Source organism: Hyla sarda, chromosome 2 (assembly GCF_029499605.1).
Source record: "Hyla sarda isolate aHylSar1 chromosome 2, aHylSar1.hap1, whole genome shotgun sequence".
Taxonomy (NCBI): domain Eukaryota; kingdom Metazoa; phylum Chordata; class Amphibia; order Anura; family Hylidae; genus Hyla; species Hyla sarda.
This window is the reverse complement of record NC_079190.1, coordinates 312,884,060-312,905,916: the sequence shown is the minus strand read 5'-3', so window position 1 is coordinate 312,905,916 and position 21,857 is coordinate 312,884,060. Positions and strand designations below refer to the sequence as shown.

Sequence of the window (21,857 nt, the reverse complement as noted above, 5' to 3'; positions counted from 1 at the left end):
CAGTCCTCTGCCGAAATGTTAGCCACTTGCCAACAAAATTTTTCCGTTGCCCCTAGCAACGCCTTTATACACAGTCTCAAAACGTAATCTGCACTCTGCAGGTGGCCCGTCCACCTGTCTCCTTACTTGAGAAAGAGTGCCCACTCGCTTGATGCGATCTGTTGCCCCTAGCAACAACTTCACCAAAGGCGCAGTCCTGCTCTTGTACTCCACAGCTGGGCTCGTCCCACTGTCTCCTCTCTGAGAAAGAGTACACCCTTGCACCATGCACGGTAGTTTTCTCTTGGCAACAACTTCACTGCAACTCGACCACTGGTTGCTCCTAGCAACGTGTATGCCCGCATCCTCCACCAAAATGTGACGATCCGTCTTGGGGATTAGCTCCGGGATCGTCCTGGACACTGCCACGGGACACGTTTCCACTCAATAAACCCGCAGACAAAGGTTATTCATGCAAGCCTGGCACCTTGCCAGCTTTATTTAGACAGGTTGCAGGTAAAACAAAACATAACGCAGGAACAAACCAAAGTCCTAGACCGTCTGGTCACTGACTACACATACCAGCATGCCCTGACTACTATCTGGTGAGCTACCCTCAGGCAGCATAACACATGTGCCCCTGCAACCTGTTACTCACAGTTCACACCACTTCTTCACTTCTTGGACCGCTCACAGTTCGCTGTGTGTTTCCTCAACAGGGTCCGTGTGTCTCCCCCTACAGCGATGTGCTGTTACCCAGGGAGAGCCCCAACTATTCTGTCTCTTTTCCTTTTAAAACACACACTTTCCCTTCCTGATACCTCATTAATCAGGCCACAGGTGGAGCATTCTGCAGAGATAGCAAGGGAAATACACCCTTTCCTTGCCACACTGCCACAGTATGTATATATATATATATATATATATATATATATATATATATATATATATACAGTAGCATAAAGCCGGAAAGGAAAGGGTTATTGCTCCCAGAGCAGTGAGGGTGGGGGAGTGGTCATCACAGTGACTACCCACCCCCCTGCTGTAAATGAAAAGTACTTTCACTTTGCAATCACTCCAAGTAAATAAAGTTAATTCTAAGAGTGGTCATAGACACATAAAGATAACATGTACATGATCAGGATGAGATACTTAGCGACATATAACAGTTTTGTTTTTATTGGGTGATCTGACAGGTACGCTTTAAGCTTGCGGCCTAAGTCCCTGAAATCATTTTTAAGGACACTCCACCTACCTCATACTTTATCATTGGTGCCAATTGTTAGGATTCGGCAGGCTGGATGTGGATCCTCTGTGTCAGCGAGGGATTGGCGTGGACCGTGTCGGTGGACCGGTTCTAGGTTGCTACTGGTGTTCACCAGAGCCCGCCGCAAAGCGGGATGGTCTTGCTGCGGCGGTAGCAACCAGGTCGTATCCACCGGCAACGGCTCAACCTCGCTGACTGCTGAGAAGGCATCTGTCAGAAGGACTAGACAGAGGCAAGGTCAGACGTAGCAGAAGGTCGGGGCAGGCGGCAAGGTTCGTAGTCAATGGAGATAGCAAGAGGTCAGGAACACTGGTAAGGCAAACACTGTAAACGCTTTCACTAGGCACAAGGGCAACAAGATTCGGCAAGGAAGGGAAGGGGAAGTGAGGTTATATAGGGAAGTGCACAGGTGGAAGCTAATTAGACTGATTGTGCCAGGCACCAATCATTGGTGCACTGGCCCTTTAAATCTTAGAGAGCTGGCGCGCGCGCGCCCTAAGGAGCGGAGCCGCGCGCCAGGATGTGACAGCCGGGGACCGGGACAGGTGAGTGACTTGGGATGCGATTCGCGAGCGGGCGCGTCCCGCTATGCGAATCGCATCCCCGCCGGCAGTGTCACTGCAGCGCTCCCGGTCAGCGGGTCTGACCGGGGCACTGCAGAGAGAGGAACGCCGCGAGCGCTCCGGGGAGGAGCAGGGACCCGGATCGCTCGGTGTAACAGTACCCCCCCCCCTTAGGTTTCCCCCTCTTTTTGTCCGGTTGTCGCTTCACATGGGATGAGGACATTGGGAGTGATTCTAGAGTTTCCTTCTGGAAGACAGAGAAGTCCTGGGTAAACTCATCAAAGGCAGGCAGTCCAGAAGGAGTGGGAATGGGGAGGGGGGGCAGAGGGTGAAGCTTGGCACGGGGAAGAGTGTTACCAAGACGGGGGCTATGAGGAGGCAAAATCTCTGCTCGTTTATTGCAAAAAACCTCGGCATAGTCCTGATAGGCCTTGGGGAGACCAGGTATAGGAGGAGACACTGAGGTTTGACTGACGGGACTGGGAGCAGACGTGAGGCATTTTTTGTGGCAAGAAGCACCCCAGCTCTTGAACTCCCCGGTGGTCCAGTCAAGGGTAGGAGAGTGGCGTTGGAGCCATGGCAGACCGAGGAGGACTTCAGAGGTGTAGTTGGGCAAAACAAAAAATTCAATTTTTTCGTAATGCAGTCCAATGCTCATGAGCAGGGGTTCTGTGCGGTAACGCACAGTGCAGTCCATTTTTACTCCGTTGACCGAGGAAATGTAGAGCGGCTTGATGAGACGGGTCACAGGGATGTTGAACTTATTAACAAAAGAGGCCAAAATAAAATTTCCCGCAGAACCAGAGTCCAAGAAGGCCACAGCTGAGAAGGAGGAGTTGGCAGAAGGAGAAATCCGCACGGGCACAGTGAGGCGTGGAGAAGCAGTCTTCATACCAAGAGACGCCACTCCCACATGAGCTGGGTGCGTGTGTGCGTTTCCCAGACGTGGAGGACGAATAGGGAAATCCACCAAGAAATGTTCGGTACTAGCGCAGTACAGACATAAATTTTTATCTCTGCGGCGAGTCCTCTCTTCATGGGTCAGGCGAGACCGAACCACTTGCATAGCTTCCTCGGCGGGAGGCACAGGGGTAGATTGCAAAGGATACTGTGAGAGAGGTGCCCAGAGATCAAGGTCTTTTTCCTGGCGGAGCTCCTGGTGTCTTTCAGAAAAACGCATGTCAAGGCCAAATGGATAAATGTGGCCAAATGGATAAGTTCATGCAGGTTGGCAGGAATTTCTCGTGCGGCCAGCACATCCTTGATGTTACTGGATAGGCCTTTTTTAAAGGTCGCGCAGAGGACCTCATTGTTCCAAGATAATTCAGAGGCGAGGGTACGAAATTGAATGGTGTATTCGCCTACAGAAGAATTTCCCTGGACCAGGTTCAGCAAGGCAGTTTCAACAGAAGCTTGGGCTGGTTCCTCGAAGACACTACGAACCTCAGCGAAGAAGGATTGTGCAGTGGCAGTGACAGGATCATTGCGGTCCCAGAGCGGTGTGGCCCATGACAGGGCCTTCCCAGACAGGAGACTAACCACGAAAGCCACCTTCGACCGTTCTGTAGGAAATTGGTCTGACAACATCTCCAAAGGTAGGGAACATTGTGACAGGAAACCACGGCAGAGTCTAGAGTCCCCATCAAATTTGTCCAGCAGGGACAAGCGGAGGCCAGGAGCGGGCACTCGCTGCGGAGGAGGTGCAGGAGCTGGCGTAGGAGATGGTTGCTGCTGTAGCTGTGGCAGAAGTTGCTGTAGCATGGCGGTCAACTGCCACAGCTGCTGTCCTTGTTGGGCGAACTGTTGTCCTAGTTGCTCTATCTGTTGAGACTGCTGGGCGACCACCGTGGTAAGGTCAGCGACAACTGGCAGCGGGACCTCAGCGGAATCCATGGCCGGATCTACTGTTAGGATTCGGCAGGCTGCATGTGGATCCTCTGTGTCAGCGAGGGATTGGCGTGGACTGTGTCGGTGGACCGGTTCTAGGTTGCTACTGGTATTCACCAGAGCCCGCCGCAAAGCGGGATGGTCTTGCTGCGGCGGTAGCAACCAGGTCGTATCCACCGGCAACGGCTCAACCTCGCTGACTGCTGAGAAGGCGTGGGACAGAAGGACTAGACAGAGGCAAGGTCAGACGTAGCAGAAGGTCGGGGCAGGCGGCAAGGTTCGTAGTCAATGGAGATAGCAAGAGGTCAGGAACACTGGTAAGGCAAACATTGTAAACGCTTTCACTAGGCACAAGGGCAACAAGATCTGGCAAGGAAGGGAAGGGGAAGTGAGGTTATATAGGGAAGTGCACAGGTGGAAGCTAATTAGACTGATTGTGCCAGGCACCAATCATTGGTGCACTGGCCCTTTAAATCTTAGAGAGCTGGCGCGCGCGCGCCCTAAGGAGCGGAGCCGCGCGCGCCAGGACGTGACAGCCGGGGACCGGGACAGGTGAGTGACTTGGGATGCGATTCGCGAGCGGGCGCGTCCCGCTATGCGAATCGCATCCCCGCCGGCAGTGTCAGTGCAGCGCTCCCGGTCAGCGGGTCTGACCGGGGCGCTGCAGAGAGAGGAATGCCACGAGCGCTCCGGGGAGGAGCAGGGACCCGGAGCGCTCGGCGTAAAACCAATGTGTACCATGACTTTTTCAGCCCCACCCAGCAACCTGTCAGCTCAATCCACAATGTGCCAAACTTGAGCGTTAGGAAGACAGCACACTGTTCGTCAATCTCAGTCTATGTGACAGGGCACCCTGTCTGTCCCCCTAATAAAAGAGTTCCACTACAGCCAGTACTTGTCTGGCCTACCCTACACTCCTCCTTACTGGGGCAGATGCAGTGTCTTGCTGCAGTACTGCTAGCTCTGAAATGGAAATGACATGCCCTCATCTGCCAAACTGGCAAACTTGTTAGGGTGTGCCAGTTCAGGACTAGCCTCCCTGGCACTTTAGCCTCTACCGCGTTTTCTAACTGTAACCCAGCTAACTGCCTGACTGTCCTGCACCTCCATCCCACTATCCTCCCCCACCTCTACCCCACAGAGTGCTTGCTCAGTGAGAAGCAGACTCCTCTACAAGTTGTCAATGCATCTCAGTGTTGCCAGTTGCTCATCCAGATCTAGGAACTTGCACACATCTTGTACAGCAATATGCACCCTTGAACTGCTGTTCAAGGATTGCATACATCGTGCAAGATGTACACTGGACTGCATTTTACAACATGAAGGGCATCTTAGCTTTGGGGATTGCACAGATAACAGACAAAAACAGAAGTAAATATTTCAATTAAACTCCCTGGTTTTAAAGTCCTTTAATTTTAAGTCCCCCTCACTTTTATACTCACACCCACTTGTATGTATCACACACTCAATCGCAAGCTCAGACAATTGCTTAGTGTATTTGCTCTTAAAGAGTACTTTTCACCAAATAAAACTTTTAATATAGTGTTCCTTGTGTAATTAGCAGACACTTTCCCATTCACTTGCTTTTCAAATTATCAACATAAATATGTTTACAATGTAATAGAAAAAATGGTGACTAGGTGGCTCTGTTCTGTTCCCTCCCACAATTAATACAGCCTGGCAGGAGACCAAACTCAGGAAGTGTTTCTCTGCACTGAGCTGCACAGAAAGTGAAAACTCTACAGATTCTCACAGAAAGCTCCACAGACTGAAAGCTGCCGGAGAGCCTCACTGATAGCAACGCAGACTGAAACATGCACAGAGCCGGAGGTCTTCTATTCATCACTGCGCTGCAACGATGTGACGGTGTTAGGAGTAGTTAGGGAACATAGCCTGAGTTAGTTTGCACACCATCCACTGTTTGTAATGCCTGACACGTAGCAATAAAGAAGTTACCTCGGATGGTGAGTGCAAGCTCTGTGTTCCTTTCCTTTACTATTGCTGATTGCTGTCATAGCTTAGCACCTCCTACATCCCCATACCCCCCCCCCCCCCCCCCCCCCGCGATCAGACATCTTATCCCCTTAGGATAGGGGATAAGATGTTTTTGCCCGGAATACCCCTTTAAACCACCACAAATCAATTCGTTTTATGGTGGTGTACCTCCCTTTAGCCTATGTCTACATTCCCAGAAATCATTGCTTTTCCTAAGCTCTTAATTACAGCCGGCCCACCCTGTCTACACTCTTTCCATAGCTGTGGCTTCAGTGCCCTTACCACAGTTGCCACAGATTAATATCTTTTAGGGTAAGTTCACACCCTACAGATTTGCTAACAATTTTCTGTTGCAGATCTGCAACTGATCGTAAAAAAAAAAAGTTTATTTTTTAATGCAACTGATCTTTCACTGGTAGATCGATGTCAGTTTTGTACGATTACATATTCCTGTACACTGAGTTCGATCAAATCCGCAATACGGAAAAATACAAACTAAAGGATTCGTTAATGCCTCCCTTCTTTGATCGATATTCCGGGTCTTGCATGCAGTCATTCTGATTTCACTCGTGTCACATCTAATATCATGTTGCTAGGGGAAACCACCCGCAGTATTCAGAGATCACCTCACTCCTCCATGTACATTCCATACGCAGATGGTTTAACTAAAGAGGAGGGGAAAACAAAAGAACAGGTAGATTAGAACCTAGTCAAATAACATAGAGAAAATTTTGATGTTACTTGAACGAGACTTTATTTGAAAGGTTTACGGGCAGGTAACAATCAGATCCATTCTTTTGTTGAGGCCTTTGGGTTGTCTCGTTTCTAACATAACATCCAATATGTTTCCCTGTTATATAATTTTCTTCTAAGGTCTCCGCCTCTGGGGCCAAGCTTAACCCTTTCAATCCCCGAGATTTTTAAGAATTTCAGGTCTCCCACATGAATGTTTCTAAAGTGTCTTGACAACATTGAAATACCAACTGCAGTATTCTTTACATCTGACAAATGTTTCCTAAATCTAGTCTTCAGTGTATTGCTTGTCCACCAACATACTGAACATTACATGCCACACAGGAAGCCACATACACTATATATTTAGAATTGCAATAGATATAATCATGTATGTTATGGAAATACCTGTGTGGCATGAGGTGACGATCTTAGAGACATCCATGTAATTGCATGTGAGACACCTTGTGTGTCCACACCTCCAATACCTGCTTCATTCAACCATGTGCGATTAGTTTTACTCATCCTATTACTTTGATAAAAACTCGGAGATACTGCAGATCGGATAGTTGGACCCTTTTTGACACCGTAGCTATGCCACTTGACACTATTTCTTTCAAAATGTGGTCTGTTTCTAACACCGGTGTGTATTTCTGGATGATTTGTGTGATCTGCTTAAATTGTGCACTATAGGGTGTGACGAAAAAAGGTTTTCTACTTTTGTCTTTGTTGATGGCATGTGGTTTGTTGCCCTTGGTTACCGTAGACTGACTTGAATGCAAGTAGGGTTGTTCAGCTCGTCTCCTGGAGGATGACATCAATTCTTTTCTGTCTATGCCTTCTACCCCATCTCTGGCTTTCTCTAGGGTCGCTTCTGAGTAGCCTCTGTGTCTGAACCTGCACATAAGTTCCTTAGTGGCACTTTGTAAGTTAGCCGTGTCTGTGCAGTTTCTTTTTATGCGGCACACCTCCCCAAATGGTATGTTGTTTAAAACATGTTTAGGGTGACACGAAGAGGCCATCAAAACTGAATTGGTAGCCGTTTCTTTTCTAAAGGGTGCAATCTCGATCTGGGTTCCACTGATATAGATGTTAATGTCTAGAAAATTAACTGTGGATGATAGGTGAAGCCCAGATATAGATTATTGTTACTGATGTACCTTACAAAGTCTTGGAAGCGGGTCTCAGTGCTTTTCCAAATGACCAAAAGGTCATCTATTAATCGACCATCCCAGTAAATATCCTCATAACAAGGATTGTTTGAATTAAAAATGAACTGTTGTTCCCAATGGAACATAAATATGTTCGCGAATGAAGGGGAATATTTGGCCCCCATGGATGCTCCCCTGGTCTGAAGGAAGAACTCCTTATCAAACATAAAATAATTGTGATGTAAAAAAAACTCTGTGGCTGTAACTAAGAAGTCCTTCAGACCAGGGGAGTAGTCACTGAATTTATCCAAATGTATCGATAGGGCTTCCAAACCTTTATCCCATGGAATAGATGAGTAAAGCCCTATTACTTTGCAAAGAGTGGTATTGCTAAGAGAGTTATAATTCTGAGAGTCTGAAATCAGGAGTTTGAGATCGCTGTGAGTGTTACTTTACTTACACTGTAGAGGCTTTAACTCACAAGGACTACAGAGAATTATTTTGAAATATTTATTGTCTGTTGTTGGCGATAAATCTGTGAAATCCTCATAATTAGATGGCCTCCATGTGGGAACATGCAGTCAGGTGTACATGCTGCTCAATGTATGCAATCCTTGAACAGCAGTTTGAGGGTGCATATTGTTGTGCAAGGTGTGTGCGAGTTGTTCATTTGGAAGCCCAGATTCTGGATCTAGAGGAGCAACTGGCAACACTGAGATGCAGTGAAAACATGGAGAGTAGTCTCCTGCTCACTGAGCAAGTACTCTCAGGGGTAGAGGTGGGGGAGGATAGTGGGATTGAGGTGCAGGACAGTCAGGCAGTTAGCTGGGTTACAGTTAGAAAACGGGGTAGAGGGAAGAGTGTCAGGGAGGCTAGTCCTGAACTGGCACACCCGAACAAGTTTGCCCGGTTGGCAGATGAGGGGATGCCATTCCAGAGCTAACAGTACTGCGGCAGGACTCTGCCTCTGACCGCCAGGGGGGGGGGGGGGGGTGTCTGTTCCGGTAAGAAGGGAGGCAGGAGTACAGGGCAGTCTAGACAGGTACTGGTAGTGGGGGACTCAATTATTAGGGATCGCCGAACAGTGTGTTGTCTTCCTGGCGCTCGAGTTCCGCACATTGTGGATCGGGTTGACAGGTTGCTGGGTGGGGCTGGAGAGGACCCAGCAGTCATGGTACATATTGGCACCAATGACAAAGTAAGAGGTAGGTGGAGTGTCCTTAAAAATGATTTCAGGGACTTAGGTCACAAGCTTAAGGCAAGGACCTTCAAGGTAATATTTTCTGAAATATTACCTGTACCAGAGAGGCAGCGGGAGATTAGGGAGATAAACAAGTGGCTCAGAAGTTGGTGTAGGAAGGAGGGGTTCGGGTTCATGGAGAACTGGGCTGACTTGGCTGTCGGTTACCGGCTCTACCGTAGGGACGTGCTGCATCTCAATGGGGAGGGTGCAACTGTGCTTGGGGAGAAGATGGCTAGAAGGGTGGAGGAGTGTTTAAACTAGGGACTGGGGGGAGGGAACCTACAACATAGAGGGGGAAGATAGTGTAGATAGAGAGGTGGGAATTATAAATGTACCTGGGGGTGGAGCGGACGGAGGGGTTAGAATAGTTAATAGGAATAGGCTTCATAGGAAAATAAAACTTACACCCTTGAATCCCATTAACCCCAATAACATAAAAGATGGAAATGTAAAGTGTATGTTCACAAATGCCAGAAGCCTAGCAAATAAAATTGGGGAGCTTGAGGCCTTGATACTGGAGAAACATATTGATATAGTTGGGGTCACTGAGACATGGCTGGACTCCTCGCATGACTGGGCTGTCAATCTGCAGGGGTTTACATTGTTTCGCAAAGATAGAATGAACAGAAAAGGTGGTGGAGTCTGTCTGTATGTAAGAAGTGGTATGAAAGTCAGTGTGAACAATGCCATAGTGTGTGATGATTCCGACGATGTGGAATCACTGTGGGTAGAATTACAAAAGGAGGGAAATACTGAAAAAATTATATTTGGTGTAATCTACAGACCCCCTAATATCACTGAGGAAATAGGTCGGCTGTATAAACAAATAGAGAGGACTGCCCAGGCCGATACAGTGGTAATAATGGGAGATTTTAACTATCCAGACATAGATTGGGGTCGGGGGTTGGCTAAAACTACAAAGGGGCGACAAATCCTAAATTTATTGCAGGATAATTTTATGGGCCAGTTTGTGGAGGACCCAACAAGAAGTGATGCCTTGTCGGATCTGATCATTTCCAACAACGCAGAGCTGGTTGGTAATGTAACTGTGAGGAAAAACCTTGGTAATAGCGACCACAATATAGTTACTTTTGACTTAAAATGTAGAAAACAAAGACAGGCGGGGAAGGCAAAAACATATAACTTTAAAAAGGCAAACTTCCCTGGGCTGAGAGCTGCACTACAGGACATAGACTGGGGGGAGGTGTTGTCAAATTCTGATACAGAATGTAAATGGGACATCTTTAAATCAACTCTAAATAACTAAACAGCTAAATATTTACCAAAGGGGAACAAATATAAACGATTAAAACTAAATCCTACATGGCTGACAAATGATGTTAAAAGAGCAATAAACAACAAAAAAATAGTTTAAATGTTATATCTGACCCATCAGATTTGTATTTTTTGAAACAGTACAAGGAGCTTAATAAAATCTGTAAAAATGTAATAAAAACAGCAAAAATTCAAAATGAGAGACAGGTGGCCAAAGAAAGCAAAACTAATCCTAAATATTTTTTTAGATATATAAATGCAAAAAAACCAAGGACAGAGCATGTAGGACCCCTTAATAATGATAATAGGGAGGTTGTCACAGGCGATAAAGAGAAAGCAGAGCTACTGAATGGGTTCTTTAGTTCTGTATATACTAAGGAAGAAGGAGCTGACATTGGACAGGTCAGTGCTGGTAACACATCATGTAATGTACAGAACTGGCTTAATGTACAAATGGTACAAGGTAAGTTAAGTAATATAAATGTAAGCAAATCTCCAGGGCCAGATGGATTGCACCCAAAAGTTCTTAGAGAACTAAGTTCAGTAATATCTGTACCCCTGTTCATGATATTTAGAGATTCACTGGTGTCTGGTATTGTACCAAGGGACTGGCGCAAGGCGAATGTGGTGCCAATCTTCAAAAAGGGCTCTAGGTCTTCCCCAGGAAACTATAGACCGGTAAGTTTAACGTGCATTGTGGGTCAATTGTTTGAAGGACTTATAAGGGATTACATACAGGAATACATAGGGGATAATTGTATTATAAGTGATAGCCAGCATGGGTTTACTAAAGATAGAAGTTATCAAACCAATCTAATTTGCTTTTATGAAGTGGTGAGTAGAAGCCTTGACAGAGGAATGGCTGTGGATATAGTGTTTCTGGATTTTGCTAAAGTGTTTTTGATACTGTCCCTCATAGACGTCTGACAGGTAAGTTAAGGTCTTTGGATTTGGAAACTTTAGTTTGTAACTGGATTGAACACTGGCTCATGGATCGTACCCAGAGAGTGGTGGTCAATGATTCGTACTCTGATTGGTCCCTGGTTATTAGTGGTGTACCCCAAGGTTCAGTACTGGGCCCGCTGTTGTTTAATTTATTCATCAATGATATAGAGGATGGCATTAACAGCTATGTTTCTATCTTTGCAGGTGAAACCAAGCTTTGTAGCATGGTACAGTCTATAGAGGATGTGTATAGGTTACAAGATGACTTGAATAGACTAAGTGTCTGGGCATCCACTTGGCAAATGAGGTTCAATGTGGATAAATGTAAAGTTATGCATCTGGGTACTAATAACATGCATGCGTCGTATGTCTTAGGGGGGATTAAACTGGCAGAGTCACTGGTAGAGAAGGATCTGGGTGTACTTGTAAATCACAGACTTCAGAATAGCATGCAATGTCAGGCTGCTGCTTCCAAGGCCGGCAGGATATTGTCATGTATAAAAAGAGGCATGGACTCGAGGGACAGGGACATAATACTCCCCCTTTATAAAGCATTGGTACGGCCTCACCTGGAATATGCTGTTCAGTTTTGGGCACCAGTCCATAAAAGGGACACTGTGGAGCTGGAAAGGGTGCAGAGACGCGCAACTAAACTAATATGGGGCATGGAACATCTTAGCTATGAAGAGCGATTAAAGGAGTTACAATTGTTCAGTCTTGAGAAGTGACGTTTGTTACGCCGAGCGCTCCGGGTCCCCGCTCCTCCCCGGAGCGCTCGCTTCTCTCTCGCTACCGCAGCGCTCCGGGCAGCTCCACTGACCCGGTGCGCTGCGATACCGTCTCCAGCCGGGATGCGATTCGCGATGCGGGTAGCGCCCGCTCGCGATGCGCATCCCGGCTCCCGTACCTGACTCGCTCTCCGTCTGTCCTGTCCCGGCGCGCGCGGCCCCGCTCCCTAGGGCGCGCGCGCGCCGGGTCTCTGCGATTTAAAGGGCCACTGCGCCGCTGATTGGCGCAGTGGTTCCAATTAGTGTGTTCACCTGTGCACTCCCTATTTATACCTCACTTCCCCTTTCACTCCCTCGCCGGATCTTGTTGCCATTGTGCCAGTGAAAGCGTTTCCTTGTGTGTTCCTAGCCTGTGTTCCAGACCTCCTGCCGTTGCCCCCGACTACGATCCTTGCTGCCTGCCCCGACCTTCTGCTACGTCCGACCTTGCTTCTGTCTACTCCCTTGTACCGCGCCTATCTTCAGCAGTCAGAGAGGTTGAGCCGTTGCTAGTGGATACTACCTGGTCACTACCGCCGCAGCAAGACCATCCCGCTTTGCGGCGGGCTCTGGTGAAAACCAGTAGTGACTTAGAACCGATCCACTAGCACGGTCCACGCCAATCCCTCTCTGGCACAGAGGATCCACTACCTGCCAGCCGGCATCGTGACAGTAGATCCGGCCATGGATCCCGCTGAAGTTCCTCTGCCAGTTGTCGCCGACCTCACCACGGTGGTCGCCCAGCAGTCACAACAGATAGCGCAACAAGGCCAACAGCTGTCTCAACTGACCGTGATGCTACAGCAGCTACTTCCACAGCTTCAGCAATCATCTCCTCCGCCAGCTCCTGCACCTCCTCCGCAGCGAGTGGCCGCTTCTGGTCTACGACTATCCTTGCCGGATAAATTTGATGGGGACTCTAAATTCTGCCGTGGCTTTCTTTCCCAATGTTCCCTGCACTTGGAGATGATGTCGGACCAGTTCCCTACTGAAAGGTCTAAGGTGGCTTTCGTAGTCAGCCTTCTGTCTGGAAAAGCTCTGTCATGGGCCACACCGCTCTGGGACCGCAATGACCCCGTCACTGCCTCTATACACTCCTTCTTCTCAGAAATTCGAAGTGTCTTTGAGGAACCTGCCCGAGCCTCTTCTGCTGAGACTGCCCTGTTGAACCTGGTCCAGGGTAATTCTTCCGTTGGCGAGTACGCCGTACAATTCCGTACTCTTGCTTCAGAATTATCCTGGAATAATGAGGCCCTCTGCGCGACCTTTAAAAAAGGCCTATCCAGCAACATTAAAGATGTTCTGGCCGCACGAGAAATCCCTGCTAACCTACATGAACTCATCCATCTTGCCACTCGCATTGACATGCGTTTTTCCGAAAGGCGTCAGGAGCTCCGCCAGGATATGGACTTTGTTCGCACAAGACGTTTTTTCTCCCCGGCTCCTCTCTCCTCTGGTCCCCTGCAATCCGTTTCTGTGCCTCCCGCCGTGGAGGCTATGCAGGTCGACCGGTCTCGCCTGACACCTCAAGAGAGGACACGACGCCGCATGGAGAATCTCTGTCTGTACTGTGCCAGTACCGAACACTTCCTGAAGGATTGTCCTATCCGTCCTCCCCGCCTGGAAAGACGTACGCTGACTCCGCACAAAGGTGAGACAGTCCTTGATGTCTACTCTGCTTCTCCACGTCTTACTGTGCCTGTGCGGATATCTGCCTCTGCCTTCTCCTTCTCTACTATGGCCTTCTTGGATTCCGGATCTGCAGGAAATTTTATTTTGGCCTCTCTCGTCAACAGGTTCAACATCCCAGTGACCAGTCTCGCCAGACCCCTCTACATGAAAACAATGAAAGATTGGATTGTACCATACGTTTCCGCACGGAGCCCCTTCTAATGTGCATCGGACCTCATCACGAGAAGATTGAATTTTTGGTCCTCCCCAATTGCACTTCCGAAATCCTCCTTGGACTACCCTGGCTTCAACTCCATTCCCCAACCCTGGATTGGTCCACTGGGGAGATCAAGAGTTGGGGGCCCTCTTGTTTCAAGGACTGCCTAAAACCGGTTCCCAGTACCCCTTGCCGTGACTCTGTGGTTCCCCCTGTAACCGGTCTCCCTAAGGCCTATATGGACTTTGCGGATGTTTTTTGCAAAAAACAAGCTGAGACTCTACCTCCTCACAGGCCTTATGATTGTCCTATTGACCTCCTCCCGGGCACTACTCCACCCCGGGGCAGAATCTATCCTCTGTCCGCCCCAGAGACTCTTGCTATGTCGGAGTACATCCAGGAAAATTTAAAAAAAAGGCTTTATCCGTAAATCCTCCCCTCCTGCCGGAGCCGGATTTTTCTTTGTGTCCAAAAAAGATGGCTCTCTACGCCCTTGCATTGACTACCGCGGTCTTAATAAAATCACGATAAAGAACCGCTACCCTCTACCCCTCATCTCTGAACTCTTTGATCGCCTCCAAGGTGCCCACATCTTTACCAAACTGGACTTAAGAGGTGCTTATAATCTCATCCGCATCAGAGAGGGGGATGAATGGAAAACGGCATTTAACACTAGAGATGGACACTTTGAGTATCTGGTCATGCCCTTTGGCCTGTGCAACGCCCCTGCCGTCTTCCAAGACTTTGTTAATGAAATTTTTCGTGATCTCTTATACTCCTGTGTTGTTGTATATCTGGACGATATCCTGATTTTTTCTGCCAATCTAGAAGAACACCGCCAGCATGTCCGCATGGTTCTTCAGAGACTTCGTGACAATCAACTTTATGCCAAGATAGAGAAATGTCTGTTTGAATGCCAATCTCTTCCTTTCCTAGGATACTTGGTCTCTGGCCAGGGACTACAAATGGATCCAGACAAACTCTCTGCCGTCTTAGATTGGCCACGCCCCTCCGGACTCCGTGCTATCCAACGTTTTTTGGGGTTCGCCAATTATTACAGGCAATTTATTCCACATTTTTCTACCGTTGTGGCCCCTATCGTGGCTTTAACCACAAAAAATGCCAATCCCAAGTCTTGGCCTCCTCAAGCGGAAGACGCCTTTAAACGGCTCAAGTCTGCCTTTTCTTCGGCTCCCGTGCTCTCCAGACCTGACCCATCTAAACCCTTCCTATTGGAGGTTGATGCCTCCTCTGTAGGAGCTGGAGCGGTCCTTCTACAAAAAAATTCTTCCGGGCATGCTGTTACTTGTGTTTTTTTTTCTAGGACCTTCTCTCCGGCGGAGAGGAACTACTCCATCGGGGATCGAGAGATTCTAGCCATTAAATTAGCACTTGAGGAATGGAGGCATCTGCTGGAGGGATCAAGATTTCCTGTTATTATTTACACCGATCACAAGAACCTCTCCTATCTCCAGTCTGCCCAACGGCTGAATCCTCGCCAGGCCAGGTGGTCTCTGTTCTTTGCCCGATTTAATTTTGAAATTCACTTTCGGCCTGCCGATAAGAACATTAGGGCCGATGCTCTCTCTCGTTCCTCGGATGCCTCGGAAGTTGAACTCTCTCCGCAACACATCATTCCTCCTGACTGCCTGATCTCCACTTCTCCAGCCTCCATCAGGCAAACTCCTCCAGGAAAGACCTTCGTCTCTCCACGCCAACGCCTCGGAATCCTCAAATGGGGTCACTCCTCCCATCTCGCAGGTCATACAGGCATCAAGAAATCTGTGCAACTCATCTCTCGCTTCTATTGGTGGCCGACTCTGGAGACGGATGTCGTGGACTTTGTGCGAGCCTGCACTGTCTGTGCTCGGGATAAGACTCCTCGCCAGAAGCCCGCTGGTTTTCTTCATCCTCTGCCTGTCCCCGAACAGCCTTGGTCTCTGATTGGTATGGATTTTATTACAGACCTACCCCCATCCCGTGGCAACACTGTTGTTTGGGTGGTCGTTGATCGATTCTCCAAGATGGCACATTTCATCCCTCTTCCTGGTCTTCCTTCGGCGCCTCAGTTGGCTAAACAATTTTTTGTACACATTTTTCGTCTTCACGGGTTGCCCACACAAATAGTCTCGGATAGAGGCGTCCAATTCGTGTCAAAATTCTGGAGGGCTCTCTGTAAACAACTCAAGATTAAATTAAACTTTTCTTCTGCATATCATCCTCAATCCAATGGACAAGTAGAAAGAATTAACCAGGTCTTGGGTGATTATTTACGACATTTTGTTTCCTCCCGCCAGGATGATTGGGCAGATCTTCTACCATGGGCCGAATTCTCGTATAACTTTAGAGTCTCTGAATCTTCCTCCAAATCCCCATTTTTCGTGGTGTACGGCCGTCACCCTCTTCCCCCCTCCCTACTCCCTTGCCCTCTGGTTTGCCCGCGGTAGATGAAGTGACTCGTGATCTTTCCACCATATGGAAAGAGACCCAAGTTTCTCTTTTACAGGCTTCATCTCGCATGAAAAAGTTTGCCGATAAGAAAAGAAGAGCTCCCCCCATTTTTGCTCCCGGAGACAAGGTATGGCTCTCCGCTAAATATGTCCGCTTTCGTGTCCCCAGTTACAAACTGGGTCCACGCTATCTTGGTCCCTTCAAAGTCTTGTGCCAAATTAATCCTGTCTCTTACAAACTTCTTCTTCCTCCTTCTCTCCGTATTCCTAATGCCTTTCATGTCTCTCTTCTTAAACCACTCATCATCAACCGTTTCTCTCCCAAATTAGTTTCTCCCACTCCTGTCTCCGGTTCTTCTGACGTCTTCTCAGTGAAAGAGATACTGGCCTCCAAGACGGTCAGAGGAAAAAAGTTCTTTTTGGTGGATTGGGAGGGCTGTGGACCTGAAGAGAGATCCTGGGAACCTGAGGACAACATCCTAGACAAAAGTCTGCTCCTCAGGTTCTCAGGCTCTAAGAAGAGGGGGAGACCCAAGGGGGGGGGTACTGTTACGCCGAGCGCTCCGGGTCCCCGCTCCTCCCCAGAGCGCTCGCTTCTCTCTCGCTACCGCAGCGCTCCGGGCAGCTCCACTGACCCGGTGCGCTGCGATACCGTCTCCAGCCGGGATGCGATTCGCGATGCGGGTAGCGCCCGCTCGCGATGCGCATCCCGGCTCCCGTACCTGACTCGCTCTCCGTCTGTCCTGTCCCGGCGCGCGCGGCCCCGCTCCCTAGGGCGCGCGCGCGCCGGGTCTCTGCGATTTAAAGGGCCACTGCGCCGCTGATTGGCGCAGTGGTTCCAATTAGTGTGTTCACCTGTGCACTCCCTATTTATACCTCACTTCCCCTTCACTCCCTCGCCGGATCTTGTTGCCATTGTGCCAGTGAAAGCTGTCACGATGCCGGCTGGCAGGTAGTGGATCCTCTGTGCCAGAGAGGGATTGGCGTGGACCGTGCTAGTGGATCGGTTCTAAGCCACTACTGGTTTTCACCAGAGCCCGCCGCAAAGCGGGATGGTCTTGCTGCGGCGGTAGTGACCAGGTCGTATCCACTAGCAACGGCTCAACCTCTCTGGCTGCTGAAGATAGGCGCGGTACAAGGGAGTAGACAGAAGCAAGGTCGGACGTAGCAGAAGGTCGGGGCAGGCAGCAAGGATCGTAGTCAGGGGCAACGGCAGGAGGTCTGGAACACAGGCTAGGAACATACAAGGAAACGCTTTCACTGGCACGATGGCAACAAGATCCGGCAAGGAAGTGCAGGGGAAGTGAGGTGATATAGGGAAGTGCACAGGTGATAACACTAATTGGAACCACTGCGCCAATCAGCGGCGCAGTGGCCCTTTAAATCGCAAAGACCCGGCGCGCGCGCGCCCTAGGGAGCGGGGCCGCGCGCGCCGGGACAGGACTGACGGGGAGCGAGTCAGGTACGGGAGCCGGGGTGCGCATCGCGAGCGGGCGCTACCCGCATCGCGAATCGCATCCCGGCTGGGGGCGGTATCGCAGCGCCCCGGGTCAGTGGATCTGACCGGAGCGCTGCAGTGAGGAGAGTGTAGCGAGCGCTCCGGGGAGGAGCGGGGACCCGGAGCGCTCGGCGTAACAGTACCCCCCCCCTTGGGTCTCCCCCTCTTCTTAGAGCCTGAGAACCTGAGGAGCAGACTTTTGTCTAGGATATTGTCCTCAGGTTCCCAGGATCTCTCTTCTGGACCACAACCCTCCCAATCCACTAAAAAAAAGGTTTTTCCTCTGACCTTTTTGGATGCCAGAATCTCTTTGACGGAGAAGATGTCCGAGGAGCCGGAAACAGGAGTGGGAGGAACAGATTTGGGAGAGAAACGGTTAATGATAAGTGGTTTAAGAAGAGAAACGTGAAAGGCATTAGGAATACGAAGAGAAGGAGGAAGAAGAAGTTTGTAAGAGACAGGATTAATCTGGCACAAAATTTTGAAAGGACCAAGATAGCGTGGTCCCAACTTATAGCTAGGGACACGGAAGCGGACATATTTAGCGGAGAGCCATACCTTGTCTCCAGGGGAAAAAATGGGAGGAGCTCTTCTTTTCTTATCCGCGAACTTCTTCATGCGTGATGAAGCCTGTAAGAGAGAATTTTGGGTCTCTCTCCATATGATGGAAAGATCACGAGAAATTTCATCCACAGCGGGCAGACCAGAGGGCAAGGGGGTAGGGAGGGGGGGAAGAGGGTGACGGCCGTACACCACGAAAAATGGGGATTTGGAGGAAGATTCAGAGACTCTGAAGTTATACGAGAATTCGGCCCATGGTAGAAGATCTGCCCAGTCATCCTGGCGGGAGGAAACAAAATGTCGTAAATAATCACCCAAGACCTGGTTAATTCTTTCTACTTGTCCATTGGATTGAGGATGATATGCAGAAGAAAAATTTAATTTAATCTTGAGTTGTTTACAGAGAGCCCTCCAGAATTTAGACACGAATTGGACGCCTCTATCCGAGACGATCTGCGTGGGCAACCCGTGAAGACGAAAAATGTGTACAAAAAATTGTTTAGCCAACTGAGGCGCTGAAGGAAGACCAGGAAGAGGGATGAAATGTGCCATTTTGGAGAATCGATCAACGACCACCCAAATAACAGTGTTGCCATGGGATGGGGGTAAGTCAGTAATAAAATCCATACCAATCAGAGACCAAGGCTGTTCGGGGACAGGCAGAGGATGAAGAAAACCAGCGGGCTTCTGGCGAGGAGTCTTATCCCGGGCACAGATAGTGCAGGCTCGCACAAAGTCCACAACATCCGTCTCCAGTGTCGGCCACCAATAGTAGCGAGAGATGAGTTGCACAGATTTCTTGATGCCCGCATGACCTGCGAGATGGGAAGAGTGGCCCCATTTGAGGATTCCGAGGCGTTGGCGTGGAGAAACAAAGGTCTTTCCTGGAGGAGTTTGCCTGATGGAGGCTGGAGAAGTGGAAATCAGGCAGTCAGGAGGAATGATGTGTTGCGGAGAGAGTTCAACTTCAGAAGCATCCGAGGAACGAGAGAGAGTATCGGCCCTAATGTTCTTATCGGCAGGCCGAAAGTGAATTTCAAAATTAAATCGGGCAAAGAACAGAGACCACCTGGCCTGGCGAGGATTCAGCCGTTGGGCAGACTGGAGGTAGGAAAGGTTCTTGTGATCGGTGTAAATAATAACTGGAAATCTTGATCCCTCCAGCAGATGCCTCCATTCCTCAAGTGCTAATTTAATGGCTAGAAGCTCTCGATCCCCGATGGAGTAATTCCTCTCCGCCGGAGAGAAGGTCCTAGAAAAAAAACCACAAGTAACAGCATGCCCGGAAGAATTTTTTTGTAGAAGGACAGCTCCAGCTCCCACAGAGGAGGCATCAACCTCCAATAGGAAGGGTTTAGATGGGTCAGGTCTGGAGAGCACGGGAGCCGAAGAAAAGGCAGACTTGAGCCGTTTAAAGGCGTCTTCCGCTTGAGGAGGCCAAGACTTGGGATCGGCATTTTTTTTGGTTAAAGCCACGATAGGAGCCACAACGGTAGAAAAATGTGGAATAAATTGTCTGTAATAATTGGCGAACCCCAAAAAACGTTGGATAGCACGGAGTCCGGAGGGGCGTGGCCAATCTAAGACGGCAGAGAGTTTGTCTGGATCCATTTGTAGTCCCTGGCCAGAGACCAAGTATCCTAGGAAAGGAAGAGATTGGCATTCAAACAGACATTTCTCTATTTTGGCATAGAGTTGATTGTCACGAAGTCTCTGAAGAACCATACGGACATGCTGGCGGTGTTCTTCTAGATTGGCAGAAAAAATCAGGATATCGTCCAGATATACAACAACACAGGAGTATAAAAGATCACGAAAAATTTCATTAACAAAGTCTTGGAAGACGGCAGGGGCGTTGCACAGGCCAAAGGGCATGACCAGATACTCAAAGTGTCCATCTCTGGTGTTAAATGCCGTTTTCCATTCATCCCCCTCTCTGATGCGGATGAGATTATAAGCACCTCTTAAGTCCAGTTTGGTAAAGATGTGGGCACCTTGGAGGCGATCAAAGAGTTCAGAGATGAGAGGTAGGGGGTAGCGGTTCTTAACCGTAATTTTATTAAGACCGCGGTAGTCAATGCAAGGGCGTAGAGAGCCATCTTTTTTGGACACAAAGAAAAATCCGGCTCCGGCAGGAGAGGAGGATTTACGGATAAAGCCCTTTTTTAAATTTTCCTGGACGTATTCAGACATGGCAAGAGTCTCTGGGGCGGACAGAGGATAAATTCTGCCCCGGGGTGGAGTAGTGCCCGGGAGGAGGTCGATAGGACAATCATAAGGCCTGTGAGGAGGTAGAGTCTCAGCTTGTTTTTTGCAAAAAACATCCGCAAAGTCCATATAGGCCTTAGGGAGACCGGTTACGGGAGGAACCACAGAGTCACGGCAAGGGTTACTGGGAACCGGTTTTAGGCAGTCCTTGGAACAAGAGGACCCCCAACTCTTGATCTCCCCAGTGGACCAATCCAGGGTTGGGGAGTGAAGTTGAAGCCAGGGAAGTCCAAGGAGAATTTCAGAAGTGCAATTGGGAAGGACCAAAAGTTCAATCCTCTCGTGATGAGGTCCGATGTGCATTAGAAGGGGCTCCGTGCGGAAACGTATGGTACAGTCCAATCTTTCATTGTTTACACAATTGATGTAGAGGGATCTGGCGAGACTGGTCACCGGGATGTTGAACCTGTTGACGAGAGAGGCCAAAATAAAATTTCCTGCAGATCCGGAGTCCAAGAAGGCCACAGCAGAGAAGGAGAAGGCAGAGGCAGACATCCGCACAGGCACAGTAAGACGTGGAGAAGCAGAGTAGACATCAAGGACTGTCTCACCTTTGTGCGGAGTCAGCGTACGTCTTTCCAGGCGGGGAGGACGGATAGGACAATCCTTCAGGAAGTGTTCGGTACTAGCACAGTACAGGCAGAGATTCTCCATGCGGCGTCGTGTCCTCTCTTGAGGTGTCAGGCGAGACCGGTCGACCTGCATAGCCTCCACGGCGGGAGGCACAGGAACGGATTGCAGGGGACCAGAGGAGAGAGGAGCCGGGGAGAAGAAACGCCTCGTGCGAACAGAGTCCATATCCTGGCGGAGCTCCTGACGCCTTTCGGAAAAACGCATGTCAATGCGAGTGGCTAGGTGAATGAGTTCATGTAGATTAGCAGGAATTTCTCGTGCGGCCAGAACATCTTTAATGTTGCTGGATAGGCCTTTTTTAAAGGTCGCGCAGAGGGCCTCATTATTCCAGGATAATTCTGAAGCAAGGGTACGGAATTGTACGGCATACTCGCCAACGGAAGAATTACCCTGGACCAGGTTCAACAGGGCAGTCTCAGCAGGAGAGGCTCGGGCAGGTTCCTCAAAGACACTTCGAATTTCTGAGAAGAAGGAGTGTACAGAGGCAGTGACGGGGTCATTGCGGTCCCAGAGCGGTGTGGCCCAAGACAGGGCTTTTCCAGACAGAAGGCTGACTACGAAAGCCACCTTAGACCTTTCAGTGGGAAACTGGTCCGACATCATCTCCAGGTGCAGGGAACATTGGGAAAGAAAGCCACGGCAAAACTTAGAGTCCCCATCAAATTTATCCGGCAAGGATAGTCGTAGACCAGAAGCGGCCACTCGCTGCGGAGGAGATGCAGGAGCTGGCGGAGGAGATGATTGCTGAAGCTGTG

The 21,857-nt window shown here is 49.3% G+C and overlaps 1 protein-coding gene across 15 annotated transcripts in view; it reads left to right on the top strand.

The window, feature by feature from the left end:
• Positions 1-21,857, top strand: part of DCAF6 (DDB1 and CUL4 associated factor 6) — a 1,246,835-nt gene that overhangs the window by 350,707 nt on the left and 874,271 nt on the right. Inside the window, exon 1 of one of the 15 annotated variants that reach the window (XM_056557705.1) lies at positions 5,593-5,660. The exons of the other annotated variants lie outside the window; for them this stretch is intronic. Within the exon in view, the coding sequence (XP_056413680.1) occupies positions 5,658-5,660 (3 nt within the window). The 5' untranslated portion in view covers positions 5,593-5,657. Of the gene's footprint in view, positions 1-5,592; positions 5,661-21,857 lie in introns of those variants that run through there. 15 annotated transcript variants of the gene reach the window in all.